Consider the following 24,012-nt stretch of genomic DNA (forward strand, 5'->3'; position numbering starts at 1 on the left):
AACGGAGTTAATGATTCCACTTGCCATTAATTGCGTCTGGCTATTATTTATGGGTTTTAGTAGTGTCATTGTATGTTTACTGTTTTATTTTGTTACTTTTACTGTAATAAGACACGTGATAGTTACGACGGAGATGTGCGTACTTGAACGCCTCACGCACGGGAAGTGACAGAAACGCGTATCGGTCTCAGTCTTCAATTATGCTGTTCGGGTGTGTGTGCGGAGCTGTGAGCTCTACCAAACTGGCTGTTGGAACTAACGGTGTGATGTTCTGTTACCAGGCTCAGCAAATAAAAACCAGAAAATGAACGTGTGTGCTTCTTCTTCAATTACACAACGCAAGAGAACGAGTACAACCGCTACACACACATGATTATGTAACAGCTTGGCCTGATTAGATGGTTTAGTATTGTAAAGCAACCAGCAAAGTAAAAGTCAACGATATTGCTGCTTACCTGTGCGCACCAGCACTGTGCAGCTATTAATTTAAAGGGCAAGATGGCGAGGCTTGGCCTTGAACGTGTTTATTATTTTGTGTTTATTATATTAGTCCAGTACCTCCGTGATCTTTTTCAAACATGAGCAACAAGATCTTATTAAATCTTTCTCTGAGCATTGTAGCTCTGCTGATGGATTTAATCTTCTTTACAACTGAAAAAAGACGCTCCACAGAGCAACTTGTAACACGCAGTGATATCAGAATATGAACCAGTGTATGTTTGGGAAAACATCTTTGTCGCAGGAGTCTAGGACTTCATTGATGGATGGGAATTGACATCCTCCATCCACTTTCAGTTTGATGAGTTTCCCAAACACAGTCAATTCATAATTCAGCAAGGTTTCAGAGATGAAGACAGAAGATGGCTGTGATGTGTTAACACAACCATAACAATGTTTACTAAAAGAATACAAAGAGCAGTTAGCAGCACTGAGATTATAAACATGATGCGGTGTGACAATGTTCCTGCTCAGCCGACATTTGAAAGATGTAAAAACAAGAATTTCTATAATACATAGATATCAATAACTTCTGTCAATGAATTATAATGAAACAGCATGAGTCACTCTCTAGCTTCCTACAGTACACCACTTAAATCCACAGCACAAACAAGTGACAAAGATGAGCATGCAAAATGCCATGGATTTGGAATCAGAATTCTACATTTCCAAGGATTAGAAATCTGCAAACCACTAACTGTCAAACAGCCCCAACAAAAAACAAATTGACATGTGGGAGACAAGCGCTTCTTGCTCCTAATATAATCCTTTGAATGAGATGTACTGTAGTCATTGTAATAAATGCGGATGAAGCACAAAACACTGCTCAACATGTCTGCCTGAGTTAGCTCTCTCATTTTATTAAAAATACAATGAAACCCTTTTGTTCTGTAAAAATTTTATGTCCAAAACAAATTAACAGGATATTATTTTACTATGTTAATAGGGCCCGAGCACTCACAGTGCAAAGGCCCTATTGTATCTGTAGGAATTGTTTTCTGACGAAATGAAGGCCTTTTTGCCCCCCTGCACTGCAAGCCAGGCCTGGCGAAAAATTTGATATTTAATGGTTTGCATTAATGGGCGTGGCCTAATGGCTCAACAGTGCCCCCTAGAAATCGGTACTACACACCTGTATCATGTCGCAACTTAAAGAAAAGTCTCTTGGTGCCATGGCCGAAACCGAACAGGAAGTCGGCCATTTTGAATTAATCATGTAATTTTGGCGCTATTTATGCCATTTTCACGTGTCGTAGGCCTACTTTAACGAACTCCTCCTAGCAGGATCGTCCGTTCAACATAAAACTCGCTCAGGAGACACAAAAGACGTTAACCATGAAAAGTTAATAAATAAAATGGTGTGGCCGTGGCGCTGCCTTAAGTTTCAACGTTAAACAGGAAGTGATACTAGAAGCTGATTGGTCGATGTGATAGTTCCTATTTTCTGCTATAACTTTTGAATGGTTTGACATAAAGACTCGTGGGTGGGTTCATCGGACATGATTTTGAGTCCTTGACCATAATTGGTGCAAATTAGCCCCGCCCCTTCATCTGATTGGTAGATATTTGATAGTTCCTATTTTCTGCCATAACTTTACAATGGTTTGACATAAAGAGTCGTGGGTGGTGTCATCGGAATCGGTTTTGAGTCATTGCCCCGCCCATTCTTCTGATTGGTCGATATTTGATAGATCCTATTTTCTGACATAACTTTTGAATGGTTTGACATAGAGAGTCGTGGGAGGTTTCATTGTAGTCGGTTTTGAGTCCTTGACCTTCATTGATGAAAATTGCACGCGCGAGGGCCCGTTCATCGCTGCTTGCAGCTTTAATTTACATTATTACTGCTATACTAATATTTTTATTGCCATAGTATGTTGGAAAAATAACAATAGATAAGACTCAATTATGCACACACACTGACATGTGACTTTATTTTAGTCTTTGCTGGACATGTATTTGTGAAAATGAGCCAGACATAATATCACTAGCATGTGGGATGGAATTACAGGCTGGTAGATAAAGTCAGAGATGTGTGAAAAAGATAAAGAATTACTCACTGTAAGTGCTGATCAGTGTCTGGATGATGTCCTGGTGTCCATGGATAGAAGCAAGATGCAAAGCTGTGTAACCCTGAAAACACAGTCTTATGATCTGTTCACAGAAGTAATTCATTTTCATGTTCTCACAGTAACGATGCAGTGGAAGCAACTTGAACTTCAAGAGCTCCATCCACCACTCATTGAATTTCCATCAGTCACTTAAAAGATAAATCTCCTATTGGTCTGTTTTAAGCTGGAAATGTTCAGACTTCAGTTCTTTCACATGCTGTCAGGTTAAAATTTACAGAATGACAAGAGACCAACAAAAACGCTAACTCAGTTAAAGAATAAGAAAACCATTAGAATTACTGTCAATGAACTCAAAGGAAAAACAGTTTTATATCAGTTCACATTTATGTTCTAATTAATTTTCTATTTTTCAATTAATATTCTTATTCGATCATAGTATCTGACAAAAACCTAGACTGTTGTATGTAAGTTTCTGTTCTAAATTGTGAAATTAAACTGTGTTTCAGACACAGAAAAATGAGAAGTGTATAAGGTCACATCTTTTAAGTGTAGGAACAAGCAATTAGTTTAGACTTAAAAACACTATGGATCCAGCAGCTATAGAGCTTATTTCTCACCTTATTTTTCATTTTATTACATGTGTCAGAAGCAAATTGCCTTAGATGCTTGAGGTTAAATATTCAATTCAATATGAGGTAGTCTGCATTGATGAAATTTGTCAGCAGGAAGTACAAAAGTCATGCTTAAACCTGATTGACTACAAGTTAAAATTCCAAAAGCGAAGAAAAAAATTGATACACAGACATAAAGAAAAAGAAGAAACATAAGGGAAAACATTTGAAAAAACAAAATAATAAAAATAAAGTAAAGAAAAATAAAAAAAAACTGCCTAAGAATTATCACAAATGTTCTCTATCCGAGGCACTGGAAACTGCCAGACACAGACTCACATCCTTGTTCACCACTGAGAAGGTAGACATCTGAAGTTCAAGCTAGGAAAATCAATAGGATGTCTTCCACATAACCTTCCAAAATGCATGTTCAGTGGCAGGGTAATAACTTGAGAATCAATCCACCCAAGATTGAAGGTATGTGGGAGAAGGAGGCAATACATACCACCAATGCCCCATGGTTACTGGATCTAAGAACTGACCACAGTAGTCCCACAGAAAAATTCCCAGTCACCCTAACAATGGCAGACATCTGAGAAATAGTCTCAGGCACTGGATGAAGTGTTTACCAGCACTAGGCCTGGACATGATCCACACTATGGCTAACAAAACTAACCACACTCCATTAGTGCCTAGCTAGCAATGCAAATGAAACAGCTGCTCACAGATGGGACCCTCTTAGAATGGCTAACCCAAGGTCGCACAGTCACCATCATGAAGGACCCCCAGAAAGAGTCCCCCATTCAACTACTGGCCAATTACCGGCCTCCGCACAACATGGAAGCTCCTGTGAGGCCTCAGAGCAGCCAATGATACCTGACAGGCACATGAACCCTCATATAAATACAGCTCAGAAGTGAATTGGTAGGGACACCAGAGGAGCCAAGCACCAGCTTCCGACTGACAGCAAGATGTGACAAACCAATCTCTGCAATGCCTGGATGAACTACAAGAAAGCCTTAGACTTAATGCTGCACTCATGGATACTGGAATGCTTGGAGTTGTACAACATCAACAGGACTCTGAGAGCCTTCATCAATAACTCACTGTGACTGTGGAAGACTAATTTGGAGGACAACTCAAAGACAACTGCACAAGTCACCATCAAGTGTGGCATATACCAAGGACATGCTCTGTCCCCACTACTGTTCTGCATAGGCTTCATCAGAAAGAGTGGCTATGGATACCAGTTCCGAAGTGGAGCAATGATCAGTCACTTCCTCTGCATGGATTACATCAAACTATATGCTAAGAGTGAGCGAGACTTAGAGTCGCTAATCCAACTCACAAGGCAGAGATAGCATAGATATCAGAATGTAATTCGGGCTGGATAAATTAACTTTAATGGTGTCCAACTGCCAAGTGTTGAAGAAGGAGATAGAGAATATCTGGAGTGGTGCCAATAGTAGTTGTTTAAGTACCTGTGAGGGATTTACGTCCCTCAAAGGGATTTAAATCAAAGACAAAGATACTTGAAGCTGTTTCCCCTACGCTCAAGTGTTATGGCTCCAGCTGATCTGAGGAACAACATCACAGATCTTGGACCAGAAGAAGAATCAATGACAACGACACATGAAGCTGTTTCCCCTAACCTGGGATAGTGCCTCTATCTGATCCCAGGGACATCACGGATCTCGGCCCAGAAGAGCACAGTCCAAGGGACAGCAAAAACACTGCGCAGAATCCTCAAGTAGTATGCCTGAGCTTGAAGAGGACACCCAGAAGTGGGCGAGAAAGGAATATCCATCAATTTATTAACTTATGATATCTGTGTTTGAGTTGTATGTGCAGCAGCTAAGCAAAGAGACCCAGACCTCCCTCTCCTCAGCCAGTTTCTTATTCTAGCATTCCCAGGTCAAATGATCTCTCCAGCATGTCCTACACTTACTTATTTTATCTTTGATGCAGAATCCAGCAACATTGTGGAGGAAACTCCTTTCAGCTGCTTGTATCCAGGATCTTGTTTTTTCAGTCACTAGCCACAATTTGTTACCTTAGGTGAGGGTAGGAGCATAGATCAACTGGTCAATATCGGAACATTTTGACTCCCATCTCTCCAGTCCACACAACAAAAACCACACCAAGCTGCCTGTTGATCTCTTGCGCCACTCCCTAAAATACTTAAAATCGTGTACTTGAGGTTGTACCTCACTTCCGGCCCAGAGAGGAAATTCCACCCTATTCCAACTGAGAAACATGGTCTCAGATTTTAGGTTCTGGTTGTCATTCCACACTTAACTGCAAACAGCCCCAGTGAGAGCGGAAGATCTCCTCGTGATGATGCCAACAGGACCACATCATCTGCAAAAGGTAGAGATGAAATCCTTACACTACCATACTAGAACCCTTCCTCGTGCTTGGCTGCACCTTAATATATTGTTAATAAAGTTGTGAACAGAATAAGTGACAAAGGATAGCCTTGGCATTGTCCAACTTCCACCAATAACTCTGACTTGCTGCGTGCAATGCAGACCAAACTCACTATATTTCTACAAGGACTTGATATCAATAAGCCCATTACTCCACATTCCCAGATCCGTTCCTACATCATACCCTGAAGAACATTGTCAAATGCTTTTTCCAAGTCCATAAATCACATCTGGACCAGTTGGGCAATCTCCCATGCTCTTTCTGAGGATTCAGACCAACACTTTGATTTGTCCAACTGGTCAAATGTCTTCAAACTCCCTAATTTTCTCTTTCCCATTTTTTTTTGTCTTCATTGAAATAAACTTTGCTCATCCACTGAAGGGTCTTAAACGGTACATGGGTAAGCAGTAACCCACCTCAGGTTAAAAAAAGAAGAAGTAGATTTCATGAAAACCTGTCTCTTTTAGGGACTAATATGCTGGCAAACCTTTTCCTGCAGCAGTAGGTGATCATGCACCTACTGCATGATTGGCCATATGTCACGGACACTCTGATCATGAAATCAGATACATTTCATAAAATATTTAAAAATTTAAAAAATATTTAAAAAAGCATCTGTTTCTGAAGTTGAGTCTCAAGGGGACTTAAAGCGACACTACGTAACTTTTCCACCTTAATATCATATTTCCAGAGTCATTGTGATGGTACATCAACTTCCAACAGGTTTAATGACACCTCTGTCATGGTCTGAGGGGTCTGTATCGCCTTCACTGGCACTATGTAACTTTGAGGAGCATGGTAGGAACCCTGCCACACTAAAAAACTACAAATTTTACGGCTTTGACTGCTTTACGGCATAAACGTCACTTCCCCCTCCTTCCCGATTCGCAGTCGAGACGAAAATGGGCGGGGCGTGAAGCGCAGAGCTCCGCAGGAGCTGGTAACCCGTGCTGCGTTATGGCTGCAGCAGCTCCACATAACAGACCAGGGAAAAGATCCTAATGGTTTAACTTTTCAACGGTTTCCTGCTCGGAGGCAGAACCACGGAGGCCAAGTATCTGATATAACGGAGTAAAAGAGTGAAAGAGTCGCCGGCTCGCTTTGGATCGCGGCTGTAACGACCAAACACACAGTAAAGCCTGAATTATGGTTCTGCGTTAAATCGACGCAGACCTACGGCGTAGGGTACGTGGCGACGCGCAACGTACGGTGCGTGTCGCCGCGTAACCTACGCCGTAGGCTCTGCGTCGATTTAACGCAGGACCATAAACAGCCTTAAACCACAAACACTCACACAGACCGGGTCGGATAAAAACACGGGTTTTATTCCCCACTTCGCCAGCTAAACGCAGTTGCTGGCCAGCTCTCTGCGGTGCAATTAACCCCAATCTTCAGATAAAACTAGTTTGTTGAGGAAAAAATATTAACTCTTATTTGTAGCTGCAGAGGAAAAAAATAATCTCACGAGGAAAACAAAAATATTGCTCACGCCTCGTAGTCTCAGCATAATATAGCGGTCAAAAAAAAAAAGAAAAAGAGAAGTAAGAGGGATACAAAACATGTACTGTATGTTGTACTATTATACAAATTTATTGAAACACATGACTCTTCAGTAGAGATTTCATATGGATCCAGACCGTTAATAATCATTATTTTCTCCATATACCGCTCCCTGGCTTCCTTGTTTAAGGTATCCCGGTAAATTCCAGTTCCTTTCCAGCAGTTTAACATCTTTTTTTTTTGCGTTCCGTCTGTTCACTTGGTGAAACAGAAAAGCGTCCCGTGTTCTCTCCATGGATCTGGTTCTCTCATCAAAACAAATGCACGTGACGGGACAGGAGTTTTCCGGCAGTACGCGCTGGTGCTCATGGGAAACGTAGTGTTCTTTCTGGTAAAACACTACCGCTTTTGTCCACAAGATGCCGCCAAACTCAGAAAAGCTGAAAGTTACGTTGTGCTGCTTTAACAGAGCTAAAAGAATTCATTCATTTTCCCATATGAAACTGAGTGGATTGAGCATCCACAACAGGGATTGTATTATTGTATTCTCTCTCTCTCTCTCTCTCTCTCTCTCTCTCTCTCTCTCTCTCTCTCTCTCTCTCTCTCTCTCTCTCTCTCTCTCTCTCTCTCTCTCTCTCTCATCATTTGCCAATCAGTCTGCCTGCTCTGATTTCCTTCCCTGCTGTCAAATCTGATAGTTTTGTGAAGCCGGATGCAACTCAATGGTGGCCATCGTTTATACACTTTTAACACTGACAAGTCCCAGTGCACCAGCTGCTCGTCATGCCGTTAGTGTCAGAAACAAAAAGAGCTCTCAGTGCTGTCAGTCCACCGTTTAAACACACTACAGTGACAGAAGAGACGTAGCAGAGAGTTTGAAGTTTGTGTTCATTAAGAGGACAGGTCTGTAGATTACACGGTGCTGCTGCACTAAACTCTCATCACAGCGTTGACTGTAAATGGACCCTAGAGGCTGTTCAATGTGAGAACAGATACGCTGCTGTCACACTCTTCCATACTGTGTCTTCACCACAGTGTCTTCATCATGTAGCGATGCACACACATTCATACAAAAATAAACATCTATGCATTCAAATCCAAGATTATGTCTCTCATAAAAGACTGAGCGCTTTCTCACGAAAACACACATGAACTGGTGACATCATCTTTAGTCGCAGGACAGCATGAAAACTTCTCTGAGGCTATAAACAGAGTCTGTATTTTGCTCAAAGTCTCAGTTCTGTGTCACATGAGTTTGAGTCTCATATCACAGGTAAAGGCCACTTCATATGTAGGTCCTGAGAGATGGGAACAGCAAGGTCAAGACTCATCTTAAATTCAAGAAATTATGACATTCAGTTAATTCGGTTCAGTCACTTAATAGATGCTGCACATGCTCAGTGTTTTTCTTGTGGAGCATAAAGAGGCTGTTGCCTGTTTAAAACAAAAGTTAGAGACACACTGTTCTTTTTACTGTTATTTCACCTATGTAATTAAATCACATCATGGATATTATCTTCAACTTGTGGCTGTAGTGTTTATCAGATGATATTATAAAAGTAGAACAGTGTAGAGGTCTGGCAAAGCAACTTAACAAAGATTAAAAAAAAGAAACTAAGCAGATCACCTGGACTGCCGTTCAGGTCACAAACTGCTGTATGTAAACCATAAACATAAAGTCTGTAGAAAAATGAATCAGTTATTTTCATCCATTCTCAAACACATTTGACTTAAAGCAGCATTGAAATTAGCACAAGCCTATGATGAAAAGAAGAAAACAAGCACCATTACGTTGCCCGGATTGGTGTCACTGGGGCCCCACCCTGGAGCCAGGCCTGGGGTTGGGGCTTGAGGGTAGCATCTGGTCGCCAAGTCTTTGCCCATAGGACCTGGCTGGGCTCAGCCCGAAACGGCAACGTGGGACTGCCTTCCAGCAGGCTAACCACCCACAGGAAGGCCCTTCAGGGGCCGATGCAATGTGGTTTGGGTAGCAGTTGTGGCAGGGTGCCTCGACGACCCAGTCCTTGGACTGTTAATAGGGACATGGTATGTCACCTTGCTGGGTGTAAGGAGCCAGAACTTGTCCAGGAGGTTGAGATGTACCAGCTAGAGATAGTCGGGCTCACCTCTACGCATCGTTTGGGTTCTGGAACTCAGCTCCTTGAGAGGGGCTGGACCTTCCACTACTCTGGGCAACTCTTTTGCCCTTTGGGTCGAGGAAAGGTTTCTTACTGTTGCTTGTGCCTACAATGCAAACAGCTATACAGAGTACCCAGCCTTCTTGGAGTCCCTGGAAAAGGGTTCTTGATAGTGCAGAATGGGGACTCCATTTTTCTACTGGGGGACTTCAACACTCACGTGGGCAATGATAGTAATACCTGGAGGGGCGTGATTGGGAGGAATGGCCTACTCGATCTGAACCCGATCGGTGCTCTGTTATTGGACTTCTGTGCTAGTCACAGCCTGTCCATAACAAACACCATGTTCGAGCATAAGGGTGTCCATCAGTGCACGTGACACCACACCCTAGGCTGGAGGTCGATGATTGACTTTGTTGTTGTTTCACCTGATGTTCGCCCATATGTCACGGAAATCAAGTAAAGAGAGAGGCCTAGGGCCGCTCGGTGGCGCAGTGGGTTAAGCGGCGGCTCATATACTGAGGCTACAGTCCTCCTCCTGCAGCGGTCGCGGGTTCGAATCCAGCCCGCGCACCTTTGCTGCGTGTCTTCCCCCTTCTCTCTCTCTACCCCTTTCCAGTCTGCATCTCAATAAAGGGCCACTAGAGCCCAAAAAAATCTAAAAAAAAAAAAAAAGAGAGAGGCCTAGCTGTCAACTGAATACCCCCTGGTGATTAGTTGGATACACTGGCGGAGGAGGAAGTTGGACAGACCGGGCAGACCCAAAAGTATTGTGAATGTCTGTTGTGAACGTCTTGCTGAGCACTTTATCAGGGAGGTGTTCAACTCCCACCTCTGGGAGAATTTCTCCCAGATTCCAAGGGAAGCTGGGGACATTGAGTCAAAGGGGATCATGTTCTCTGCCTCAACTGTCGACAAAGCAGCTCGAATTTCTGGGCCGAGGTCTCTGGTGCAGCAACCACCAAACCCAGTGGTGGACACAGGAAGTAAGGGCTAAAGAAGGAATCCTATTGGGTCATGTTGACGCATCAGAAAGGGGAAGCAGTACCCTGCAGGTAGAGAGCTGTTGACCTCTGGGGACATTGTCAGATGGTGGAAGGAATATTTCGAGGATCTCCTCAATCCCACCAACATGCTTTCCACTGAGGAAGCAGAGGCTGAGGATTATTGGATGTACTCTTGCATTAACCAAGCCAAAGTCACTGACTGCGTTTACATGCAGTCAATAACCCTTTAAAGACCCGAATATTAGCAATAACCCGGTTTTGCACGGCCATGTAAACACCAATAACCCCTTTGAATAACCCGAATTTGCTCATATTCGGGTTTTTAAAAACCCAAATATGACCTCTGGGTTACTCCTTTTAAAACCCGAATATTCGGTCATGTAAACGCCAAACGGAATATCCCCATCAAACGGAACATGAATTTGTTTTCTGTGCATGCTCTGTTCGCAAGGAATCTTGGTCTTTTGAGTCCAGGACGTACTTATAAACAAGGAGAAACGCAAGACCACGCCACACTTTTGGAGTGAGGAGGAGACTAATCCTTTTATAAATGTAATGAAGGATATGAACATTTTGGCATTTGTAGACGGTAGAAAGTACCGGGATAGAGAGATTTACAAGAAGGTCAGCGAAAAGTTGCGCGAAGCAGCATTTGTTTTGAATTTGGATACAGGAAAAAGAAGCGGAAATGACGGTAATTGCGTCATGATGTTCTCCACGCGTCGCTGGTTTGATCGAGATATTCCAAATGATTAATTACCATGTAAACAGAATATTCCGAATGTCTGAGTAACCGGAATATTAGCAATAACCCAAATTTTGACTGCATGTAAACGTAGTCACTGAGGTAGTTCATAAACTGCTCAGTGGCAGGGGTGAATGATTTACAACTCAATCTATGCTCCCACCCTCATGAACTTTAAATAATGACTGAAAGGACAAGATCCCGGATACAAGCTACCGAAATTAATTTCTTCCTCCGGGTGGCTGGGCCCTCCCTTACCCTGCGTTCACACTGAAAGCGTCAAAAATCTCCCGACGCCAGCATCTCGCTGCTTGGTGCGTTCACACTGAAAGCGGCATGTACTGTTGACGGCTGCAGTGGGCGGGGCTAAAGCTGCGCTGCAGAACTGGAGGGTCAGTCTATATAGCCTACACATATAGCGTGCACATCTTCAGTTTCCTATTTCACTATGGACCACACTTTGGGACGCCTTCTTTATATTTTAGCGTTATTTCCGCGTAGATAAGAGTGAGCTTGATGCTCCTTAACAAGTTTGGTCCTGGATCAACATCAAATGTCAGCGAGCCCTTGCTCCCGGTGAACTATAAATCAGCCTACACAGCTCTGCTCCTGTACGCATGTCAATGAGTGTACGTTCGTGTGTACACGAAAGTACAATCTGCATTGAGGATTCTCGCTTCAGGAATCCCGGTCTGTGATTGGACGCTGCCTCGGCGTCGCTGCTCCTCATTTGCATAATGTTCAGATTTTTCAACTTCAAATTGACGCGCTGCTCCGGCTGCTCCCGACGCCTCCGCTGCCTCTGCTGCTCTGGCTGCTCCCGCTGCCTCTGCTGCTCTGGCTGCTCCCGCTGCCTCTCGACGCGCGTTTTCATAGAAAATGAATGGCAGCCGGCTGCCTATGACGCCCGTGACGCTTTCAGTGTGAACGCAGGGTTACAGATAGGGTGAGAAGCTCAGTCACTCGGGAGAGCTCGAAGTACAGCCACTGCTCATTCACATAGAGGAGTCAGCTGATGTGGCTTGGGCATCTGTATCAGATGCCCCCTGGATGCCTCCCTGGAGAGGTGCTCCAGGCATTTCCCACTGGGAGGAGACCCCTGGGAAGACCCAGGACATGCTGGAGAGACTACGTCTTTCGACTGGCCTGGGAACACCTCGGAATCCCCCCCAGAAGAGCTGGAGGAAGTGTCTGGGGGGAGGGAAGTTTGGGCATCTCTGCCCTGACTGCTGTCCCCGCGACCCGGTGCCAGATAAGTGGATGAAAATCGATGAAATGACAAATATGCTGGAAGATGATTTTCCTGTGATTCTTTGAGACCTCTGTCTCTTCCTTCTTGAGGTTAATGACTGTTACTTGACAACATACTGTCATGTAGATTGCAGGTGCATTAAATCATGACTTACCCCCTTCAGTGAGCAAGTGAGCAGGCATGGGGAGGTCAGAAAAACACTGAGTTTAATATTTTTCATCAAACACAGAAGCAGCTAACTCATGTCACAACATCAGTGGAAGAAATCTTTCTGAAGGAAAAATATCTACTTCAACCTTGTTACACCTAAAGGAAGTAAAGTAGAACAGCTTGATTTATAAAGATTTCTAAAGCTAAGGAGGTGCGGAAACTCACTTACATGCTGTTCAGTGATGGAAGAGTGAAGGAGATGGTAATGTAGAGGAAAAACGGGAGAAAAGCATTAGATGTCTTTATAATAAGAACTTATTTGAACTGGGAAAGATAGTTTACTTTTGTGCACATTTGCATCACTTTCATTTTGCAATGAAAATGTATTTAACTAAAGTCACAAATGCCAAAACAGAGATAACAGTTTGTAAAATGTCAACAGTTTCAAGCAATTATGAAATATCCAATGGATTGTTCTGACTTTTATGGTTGAAGTAATTCTCTGGACATGTCAGAAACTCAGTTCATTCATTTGTTGTTCATTTTTCACATTCTCGAGAACGAATTAACAACCAGGCCAGAGACAACAGAGTCTAAATCATGTCAGAAGCAGCAAGTTTACTTCATGTAGGCTACCTATGTCTATATAGTAGAATAACAGCACATCTTTCCTCTGCCCTGATGGTCAACAGTCAAAATATTGTTTGAAAATATGTTATGGTCAACACTTGGTCTCTGAATTACATCCATCATTAGTTCCCTTGGGCCCAAAATAAGATGTTGTGTCTGATTCATTTTGTCTGACTGCCCAGATTCTCAACATCACAGAAAAAAAACAGGAAAGCACATTTTGTACTCTGAAGCTGTTGCCAGAAATGACTTATTTCATTTTCTGCAACCTGTAATACAACCCTGATTCTAAAAAAATTGGGAACCAGATTAAATATACATTTTAAAAATGAATGCAACAATGTGCATATCTCATAAACCTATTTCATTTAGAGCCAAACTTAAAAAACATATCAAATGTTTAAAGTGAGGAAATACACCACCTTCAGTAAAAAGGTCATTTTGAATTTGATGACAGAATAAAAAATAATAATAAAAACTATTGTGACAGGTGAAGGAGACACAGCAGGTGGTGGAGTTGGTGTCAACAGACAGCTGTGGAGAAGAAGAGTATACCTAAACTAACACAGGGCTGCACAGAGACAGACAACAAAACAGCACTCTAGTACTTTTACATCCAGTTTAATGTTAGAATTCAACATAGCAAAGTTCTAATCATTCAGAAGCATTATCAACTGCACTGAACCATTCCATGGGTGTATAATATAAATCTTCGATTTTGGATGGTGTTGAGAAGCATCTCAGGACCTCATAATAATGGATTCGAATTGTATTGTGCTTTTCTGGACACTCAAAGCGCTCACAATGGTTCCATTCACTCCTTATTCATACTTGCTGGTGGCAAACTACGTGTGTAGCCACAGCTGCCCTGAGGCCGATTGACGGAAACGGGGCAGCGATCCACGCCAACAGCCTCTCCGAGCACCACCAGAACATTCATACAACATTCACACATCAGCGATGCCCTAACTGGAGGCAAGGAGGGTGAAGTGTCTTGCCCAAGGACATAGACAGATAAATGGGGGGCGCAGGGTTTGAACCGCCAATTCTTCAATCAGGTCCGCCAGTTGGACGACCTGCTCTACCATCTGAGCCACTGCTGCCCCAGTGGCTGGTGCAGGTGATGAAATTAACTTCACAGAGGCTTTTTACATAAATATATGCCATTGCTGTCCTTCAGAATCACATATTACATGTTTGTGTTACAAGCTTACAAGCTTTACATCTATGTGTGCAAAAAGGCCTACACAGGTGCAGGACAAAAACAGAAGTAAAAACTGAGAAGACTGGTCTCGACATATGCAATTTTTATCATGATTCCCCATGATCAAAAATGAGATATACTGATCCTGTTATCACAAGCAATATTATGTGATGCTGAAAACTCACAATTTCATGTTCACATTTCCGACTGCTGACTTGTGTTATGGACTCGCTCCAACTCAGAAAGCACAATTCACATTCAAGTGAGTGTTTAAACAGAGATAAACTCAGTGACTGAAGGAAAATCCATTACACCAGCACTAAAATCCTCCAGTGAATCCAAACCGAAAGTGAAACCTGAGCTGTTTTTTACTCTTAATGCCATTCTATGGATTATTGATTTTTGATTTGCTGGCTGCTTTAGCTGAGAGGCTTTTTATCAGAGTCATTACCTCCTTAACGATTAGAGACAAAAAGTTAATTATGCAATTATAGAGCCAATAACTGACTTGTCTGCTTTGCTTTGCTCTGGTGCGGCTTAAACATTATCTCCTGCGAGCACATCATCATCATCAGCAACAGCAGCGACGAGAGGTGGCCGGGGAGCAGAGGAGATTAGCACTCTCACAGGCAGATGCAAAATTGAATTCTCCAGGCTCAGGGCCTTCTGGGAAACCATCAAGTAATCACAATATTGGCCCTTTTGTATCAATCCATTGCACTTTTCCACCGTGTGTGTGTGTAAGTGTGTTTATGCGTGTGTCAAATTCCACATTTTCACCTTCATTGCCTGTGAAAGAAAAAAAAAGATTTCTGAGACAGTCTCTTAAGGGTCCGCTGTGAACAACCGACTTTTACTACTCGGTATTTTCTTTGTAGCAGTGATGCTAGATGAGCTTAGTTTCCAAAAATATAACCAGTTAATCCAGCAGCTGACTGTTTACGTGTAAAAAAAATGAAGATTCTGAAAGGAGAACATGCAAACTTACAGGTCAATCGTTACCTTCTCAGAAAGGTTACCTAATGATTACAGAGACGTCCTGGACAATGAAGAACATATTTGTGGAGAAACTCTTCACACTTGAAAGTACTTTAAGATTTCTTCACAATTAGTCATTAGCTTTTTAGATGGGTCCAGGTTTCAATTAGCTGTTTTTAAGATTGTGCTATTAGAACGCTCTAGTCAAAAGACGAGAATGTTCTAGGCATATAACTGTTTTCTAATGACCACTTAATTTTTGTTGTATTAAGGTCCTGAGAGTAGTTGTCATGTTTAAAACATGAACCCACATCTCAATCTCAATTTTCTGTCAGGGTTTGACACTTCATTTTTTATTTTGAAGCCCATGTCTTTGTGTTTAAGTTCTGGTTTGACCTTCCTGTTTCCCATCGTCTGCACCTGTGTCTCGTTAACCCTTGTGTATATCTGGTCTTGTCTTTGGCTGAATTCCAATCTCCACCCTAAACCCTCAAGCCCTGAACCCTCACATACTTTAGTGAAGTCAGCTGTACGTGATTAAGTGTGAGAGGGTGTGAGGGCTCCAAATGGTAGAAATAAGGCTGAATCCCAATCCGCACCCTCACAGACTTGCAGACTTACGTGCGCGCTCCCGCACCTTGCGTAAGGGCTTAGGGCTGTCCCATTCCTAAAGTCGTTAAGTGCGCGAGGGCTCCCGGCAGACATTTTGAGCCCTTACTGCCCCCTTCCCGTAAGTCAGCATCCCCGCACACTTTGGGAAAGGGAATTACCCACAGTTCATTGCGTTGTGACATAAAAGGAGGTTACCAGGGAGAATGTAAACAAAACAGGGGGCGGAGGAAAATAATTCATGTGCGACTGCGAGACGAAAGAAGTTCACCTGTAAATATAAATACATATCCCACTGGTGATTTAAATTCAGAAACTGTTGTCCCGTGATGATTTTTCAACGGCCCTATTATTTCCTTTACAAACAGGGAGCGACCAACAAACAGATTATTTAAAGGAGCTGTATGTAAGAGCAATAATAAAACTAATCATAAAATGACCCCGATATGTCAACAGACATTTAAAAATCATGTTCATTTCAAATACTTATGTCACTGACAACAGCACTCAAGCCAGGATATTCCAGTTTAAAAAGAGGAGTTGCAGCCCTCAACTGATGTTTATGTTGTCATTTTTTGTTTTGGCCTGAAGCTCCACCCTCCACCTATCTCCCAATCACCAAGTCAGTATTGTTTCTGAAGCTCCACCCTCCACCGATCTCCCAATCACCAAGTCAGTATTGTTTCTGAAGCTCCACCCTCCACCTATCTCCCAATCACCAAGTCAGTATTGTTTCTGAAGCTCCACCCTCCACCTATCTCCCAATCACCAAGTCAGTATTGTTTCTGAAGCTCCACCCTCCACATATCTCCCAATCACCAAGTCAGTATTGTTTCTGAAGCTCCACCCTCCACATATCTCCCAATCACCAAGTCAGTATTGTTTCGGCATCCGGGTTGCCAGCTCGGCTCTAATTATCGCAGCCATGGCAGCCTACGTTCCTGCTGCATTCTGCAGCCTACCTGGCAACCTCTGGTCGGGGAGAGGAGGGGGAGGGTACACGCCGCTCAACATATTTTGAAAGTGACTGCAGTACCAGTTTTGGCCATTTCTTACAGACGGCTCCTTTAACTATCGTTCTTTATATATATATATTTAATTTTTCTTTTCTTTGTGAGCATGTTCGACATAAAGTTTTTCATTCACTCATTCATTCATTCAAACGGAGGGAAGAAAACCAAAAAAAGGACAAATGACGTTTTGAACTTTCTTCAAGACTAAAGACAAGAAAAGAGGCTGAGGGAGCTGGATGAAAAGGAGGAGGAGAGGGAAAGGAAGAGGGATGACCAGGGGTCCGTTTCACAAAGCAGGTTTAGTGAAAACTCTGAGTCTGTTAACCCTGAAATGAGGGAAACTCTGAGTTTTCCGTTTCACAAAGGGAGGTAACTCAAACCAGAGAAAGAGAGGTAACTCTAGCCTGTTTCACAAAGAGAGGTAACTTAAGCTCTCGGTCAGTTACCGTAGTAACAGACTCTCTGAACCTAACCTGGTCGGGACCAGGTTTATTTCAGCGAACCTGGAGTTTCTCTCTGTCTCCTCCCTCAGTGGCGTCAATTCAGCCAATGGGTCTTTACGCAATTGCATCCGTTTTCTGCACCATGGACAGCAAGCGGCAGAGTTAGAGAGCAGAAAAAGCTTATCTAACAAACGCAATTTAACTCGTTCACTTTATTCACTATGTCAGTGCAACAATATCACAGGGACATCCCAGTTTAACTTCAAACAGTTAAAGTCCAAATGCAAAAAGGAGAGGGAGAGTAAAAAAAAGTCAAATATTTCCCTTAAACAGATGTATAAGAGGATTTATATCTTACTTTGAGATGAACTTGCATAATTAATCCATCAGTGGCTAACAGCCTCGTTAATATCTTCTGGACCCATCACTTGCCTTCTTTCTTTTTTTTTTTTTTTTATTGCGTGGTTGTCTGCTTCCTTTTCATTTTTGTAAGTTAACACTGCAGAGCGCACTAAAAACGAGATTGATAGCAACCACTGTCGTCAGGGACCTCACATTTCAAGATATGAGGGGGGTACAAGTGTTGGGAAAGATAATACCTCCTGAAATCCATCATGTTGTTCTGATATGCATTTGTAGTTATTTTATATGTATTAAGTAATAGAACAAATCAATACAAATAGACACAGAGTAATTCCATAAATGTATTTAAAAAAATGAAACATTTACATTTTCCCCTGAAGTCGACGTGTGGCAGCTGCCGTACCCAATTGACGGCCCTGGTCTAAATGACAATAAAATTTCATTTTTTTTTCTCCAAAATATGCTCTCATACTCACCATATGCACGTATTAACACTTCTAACTCCAGTGGCGTGAAGTATGTGGATCTTGAGATGCAAACTGATGTTTCCTCAAAGGGATTTTGTAAATTGAAAAGATAAATAAAGTTAAAAAGAAAAAAAAGAAAATGTATGTCGCTCTTTTGTGTCGCCGGTTGCCATGGTGAATCCTTGTATCAGCGCTCTACTGATGATGGCTTTTGATTTCCCTCACGCACAAGCTTAACTCCAGGTGAAACTACTTAGAGTTGAGTAAATTACCTCAAATCCGCTGTTCTGGAACCGAAAAATCAGAGTTTCCGATCTCAGAGTAGATCAACTAAGAGTTCAGGATTAGACTCAGAGTTTGTTGAACCTGCTTTGTGAAACGGACCCCAGTTATCTAAGTTAATTGACATTTGTGTGAAGATGGAGGACAACATTTTTTTTTCTTCATCATTTTTTTCATTCATAATTTGAGGTTCAATTTCTTTTGTTTTCATTTTATATTAGACAAATCCTCAGTTGACCTGGTGTTGAATAAACAAGACTTGCTTTTCTTTAATGTGAGTACAGTGTTTGAATTAAGATTCCCTATGTTAACAGAAATGCATACATGTAAATACTAGCAAGATAGTTTTAGATCCAACACAAACAAGTCAGGCAGTAATTTGGTTATTAATTTATTTATGACCACAAAATGTAAACAATTTCAGCAAGTTGAACAAAAAACGTTGCAGTAAATAGTAATAATATAACTGAAATATTTAGCTCAGGTTACCATCAATTTATACGCTCTCTTACAAAAATGAAATGACATCATGCTGAAAAATGGAAAGTAATATTAGTTGGTCATAACACAGCTGGAATATTTAACTCAGGATACCATCAGTTTACACGTTCTTACAAAAATGAAATTACTCGGCGATTGAGCCTGGCATACTGGATGTGCTGGTATGGGTAGATTGAAAGAAAGACAATGTTAACAAGGAAATACATATTGTACTGTGCGCATGTTTAAATTGTGTTCTTTGTTGAATTTTATGCTCCTTTATATAGGCTACCACTTTGTTTTCAAACATCCGGATGATCATTCCCAAACTTATAATACCGGTACGTAACATTTTGATCTGCCCTGTTTCCGGTTTCTGTTAAAGGTGACCTATTATGGCATTTAATGTATATTTTAAACAGGCCTTGAATGTCTTAAAAACAATCTAAAGCTTGTTTTTTCTACATAAATCATAAATCCAGCCTGTGGGCCCTGTCACTAGTTTTACCGCTTCTAACCTCTTTTTCTGCGCCTCATTCTAAGGGAAGGGGGGGGGTATGATAATGAGGCTCTGTGCTGATTGGCTCCCTGAATGACGTGTAGCAGGGGAGGAGCATAAACCTCGCTCCGCCAGAGCAGCCCGAGCCTGTAAATTATCACAACACTGAATTTTCACAAATGGAAACTAAATAACATTTATGCACTATTTAAGCCGGATCTACCTGGCGGATGCTGAACGCTGGCCCCGGAGCCACGCCGGGCGCCCAGGAGCAGCGCTGCTGGATCAGCGCGCATCACCGCGGCTTTAACGGGGGAATCTGACCGGTTCCGACCGGCCGGGACCGCAGGAACCGGCCTGGACTGGTAGCAGGGACTCCCGGGGACCGACCAGCGCAATTTCAGCCGGATCTGCCCGGCGGATGCTGCGCGACGGGCGCCGCAACCCACGGCCGGCGCACAGATCCGCTCCGGAGCGCATCCGCGGCGCATCCGCGGCGCATCGCCCATTACCGGGGATCAAACCGACAGATTTGCCTGAAAATCTCGGAGGGTGAAGCTGGTCCAGCCTGGGACAGACCCCCAAGGACCCAGCTCCCAAACCACCCGGGAACCTGGATGATTTAACCCGGATCTGCTCCGCCGCGGCGCCGGGTCCGACTGGCTGAAGGATGGACCGCTCCAGCCTGCGGAGAGAGCTGGTTGTGGGCGTGGTTTCAGCAGGGGAGGCTGAACCGGTGGAAATCTGCTCCCGTCGTGACGTCACGACGGGAGCAGATTCTAATCGGCTCAAAAAAAAACACGTGACACTGGGGGACTCTGTCCGGCGGGGGTCAGAGAGCTTGCAGAAATTCATGATATTTTGTCTCCCCTGTGCTGGCAGGGTGAGGGGAGACCACTTTATATATGTTAAAACAAGAAAAAACGTGTTTTTCATAATAGGTCCCCTTTAAGGAGCTTGAGGCCGGATTGAGGCAGAATTTATGAAAAAAATTCGTATATGTTTTAAGTTTTCTAGTAATAATGTCAGATGAAGCGTTCCAAACCCAAAAGAATGAGCCCTCTAGTGTATCTCTCCGTTGCCTTGAACAGGCTGTGTGCTGCAAAATGTGCTGCAATTCCGGGCCGGAATTTCCCGCGCTGGGCTGCGGATGTGACGTCACATGACGCTGCATGCACGTTCTCCCCGTTCTCCCGTGCCGGCTTCGCTGTTGGCTGCAGTACCCCCGACGGCCGTCGTGGTGAAGGGTGGCGCTAGAGAGTCTCATTTCTTAAAAGGAGCCTCAAGCTCCTTTAAGTGCTGTCCCATTCCTATTTATACCATTTGGAGCCCTCACACCCTCGCACACTTGATCACGTGACGCTGACGTCACTGAAAGTATGTGAGCGCTCAGGGCTTGAGGGTTTAGGGTTTGGGATTGGGCCTAAGAATGGGACAGCACTTAGCAGAAACCGGAAACACGTCAGATCAAAATGTTTTTTTTTAGTTTTTTTTTTTATAATCTTTATTTAACATTTCAATTTACAAAATTCCTAGTCAGATCAAAATGTTACGTACCGGTATTATAAGTTTGGGAATGATCATCCGGATGTTTGAAAACAAAGTGGTAGCCTATATAAAGGAGCATAAAATTCAACAAAGAACACAATTTAAACATGCGCACAGTACAATATGTATTTCCTTGTTAATGTAGTGTCGTTCAATCTACCCATACCAGCGCATCCAGTATGCCAGGATCAATCACCGAGTAATTTCATTTTTGTAAGAGCGTGTAAACTGATGGTATCCTGAGTTAAATATTCCAGCTGTGTTATGACCAACTAATATTACTTTCCATTTTGAGCATGATGTCATTTCATTTTTGTAAGAGAGCGTATAAATTGATGGTAACCTGAGCTAAATATTTCAGTTATATTATTACTATTTACTGCAACGTTTTTGTTCAACTTGCTGAAATTGTTTAAATTTTGTGGTCATAAATAAATGAATAACCAAATTACTGCCTGACTTGTTTGTGTTGGATCTAAAACGGTCTTGCTAGTATTTACATGTATGCATTTCTGTTAACATAGGGAATCTTAATTCAAACACTGTACTCAGATTAAAGAAAAGCAAGTCTTGTTTATTCAACACCAGGTCAACTGAGGATTTGTCTAATATAAAATGAAAACAAAAGAAATTGAACCTCAAATTATGAATGAAAAAAATGATGAAGAAAACTACATTGTGTCCACCATCTTCACACAAATGTCAATTAACTTAGATAACTGGTCATCCCTCTTCTTTTTCCCTCTCCTCCTCCTTTTCATCCAGCTCCCTCAGCCATTTTTCTTGTCTTTAGTCTTGAAGAAAGTCCAAAACTCCATTTGTCCTTTTTTTTGGTTTTCTTCCCTCCGTTTGTTGGTCACTCCCTGTTTGTAAAGGAAATAATAGGGCCGTTGAAAAATCATCACGGGACAAAAGTTTCTGAATTTAAATCACCAGTGGGCTATGTATTTCTACTTACAGGTGAACTTCTTTCGTCTCGCAGTCGCACATGAATTATTTTCCTCCACCCCCTGTTTTGTTTACATTCTCCCTGGTAACCTCCTTTTATGTCACAACGCAATGAACTGTGGGTAATTCCCTTTCCAAAAGTCTGCAGAGATGCAGACTTACGGGAAATGAGCAGTAAGGGCTCAAAATGTCTGCTGGGAGCCCTCGCGCACTTAACGACTTTAGGAATGGGACAGCCCTAAACCATGGATGTATTAAATAACTGGATAGGAGATAGGAAAATGGCCGCCCATTCATTTCAATGCAATTTGCTCACTCAGCGCATACGCTGAAAAAGGTCCTGACTTCCGGGTTTACTTCTGCGTTATCGGGCCCATAGAGCATACGCAGTTGAGTCACCTCCCATGATGCTCTGGGGCCTCCCATCATGCCCCGGGGCAATGATGCGAATATTAATATAATATGTATTAATATAATATATTAACTAATGTATATTATTACATGTATAGTATTACATATATTATTAATGTATTCATATACTATAATTACATAATATATATTTATATAATACATTCGTGGAATGCACGGACACGGCTGTGACGTGAGCCGTGACGTCACGTCCAGAAAGAGACTTTTCTTTGACTTTTCTGGCCGTTATAAAACATTTTTGACGGATATAAAGTCCATGACTTAAAAATATAGAATACAAAGATTAGTAATTGCCGGTGATTACAGCTGGAGGTGTCCTGTGAACAGTTTTAGAGGCTTCTCTTTTACTATTGCGGTCTATGGGAAAAAAGCTTTCGGGGCCCCATGGGATTTTTTGTTGCAGTACCACGGCTGGCCACTGGGAAAAATCGGCATGCCTGCTGAGTGCGAGACCCGGGGGCTGCCCTAAACCCTTACGCAAGTCGCGGGAGCGTGCACGTAAGTGTGTGAGTCCGTGAGGGTGGAGATTGGAATTCAGCCTTTCCCTTGCTCCCTGCTGGTCCGTACTGTTTTCCTCCCTCAGTGTTTCCACGTTCAGGTTTTTGGTTCTTGTTTGAGCACTGCTTTTGTTGTATCCTGCTCAGCAGCGCTGTTTGTTTCATTAAATAAATCACCTTTTTGGAACTCCTGCCTCCTGCATCTCTCCTGCATCTGGGTCCTTCTAGTCCATTTTCTAGTAGACTACCATGGTTTTCCCACATAATTTCCTTGTATTTAGCACCATATATGATTCCTTAAATTCTGACCAAAGAGGAAAACTCTCCCTATCACGGTGTAATGAGAAGATAGCTTTCTCAGGATATTGAGAGGTGTTGGTTTTGTGCCTAATTAGACCTTTTCCTTTTCTTTTTGATACTTCAAACAATTTCTTTGTTCGTTTTCTGGAGGTTATTTTTTTTGGTGTGATATTTTTCTGTTTTCCAGAAGTGTATTTAATGGTCTTCCAGGAGACACTGGCTTTTTGATATTATTTTATAACCCAACTCTTGTCTGTACTTGTCCAGAACTCTGTCCCGACTTCTCTGAAGAGCCCCTTGGTCTCTTTTGTGCAACCTGCTTGGTGGTACTGAAGAAGCTGTAGCTCTTACATGTGCAGAAATATTTAGATCATGTGACTACAAACAGTTGGATTGATCTAAACTATTAAGTGTGCAGATTTATCTTAGTGCTACAAAGCAAACTGGGTGATTACATGGATTACTTTTTTTAAATTCTTTAAAAATAAATTTGCTGGCAAAGAGCAGCGGACAGCTAGGTTTTTGCTGTGTGTTGCTAAAGTGCGAGACAGATGCTCATCCTCACCATGACAGGTGCTCATCCACACACATCCACACAGAGACCCAGCTCACCGATCTGACATTGACGTCGGCTCCGAAGCGAAGCATCATGTCAACGGTATCCTGACGGCCCTGCTTGGCTGCCCAGTGAAGTGCTGTCTGAAAATACACATATACTGACATGAGCACGAGCACACAGCTGCATCACAACCGCACACAGCTCAAACACACACAGCTGACACTCCAACAGCACTGACATGTCATGAACACTGAAAACTGAGAATGACGCCTGTTGAAGAAGGCTGGTGCAGTTTCGCTCCTGAATGTTATTCAACGCATGCTGAAAATGTTCCTCTCATCAAAGGCTACTGATCAATAC

At 42.6% G+C, this 24,012-nt stretch overlaps 1 protein-coding gene across 2 annotated transcripts in view; it reads right to left on the reverse strand.

The window, feature by feature from the left end:
- LOC133444712 (ankyrin repeat domain-containing protein SOWAHC-like) overlaps window positions 1-23,788 on the reverse strand; it is a 34,373-nt gene extending 10,585 nt beyond the window's left edge. Inside the window, exons 1-2 of one of the 2 annotated variants that reach the window (XM_061722586.1) lie at window positions 23,706-23,788; window positions 2,559-2,631 (exon numbers count right to left, since the gene is read on the reverse strand). In XM_061722586.1, the coding sequence (XP_061578570.1) occupies window positions 2,559-2,631; window positions 23,706-23,744 (112 nt within the window). In that variant the 5' untranslated portion in view covers window positions 23,745-23,788. Of the gene's footprint in view, window positions 1-2,558; window positions 2,834-23,705 lie in introns of those variants that run through there. The other variant, XM_061722585.1, reaches the window with a different exon arrangement.
- Window positions 23,789-24,012: the final 224 nt, after the last annotated feature.

The sequence above is a fragment of the Cololabis saira genome, chromosome 5 (assembly GCF_033807715.1).
Source record: "Cololabis saira isolate AMF1-May2022 chromosome 5, fColSai1.1, whole genome shotgun sequence".
In the NCBI taxonomy this organism is placed as follows: domain Eukaryota; kingdom Metazoa; phylum Chordata; class Actinopteri; order Beloniformes; family Belonidae; genus Cololabis; species Cololabis saira.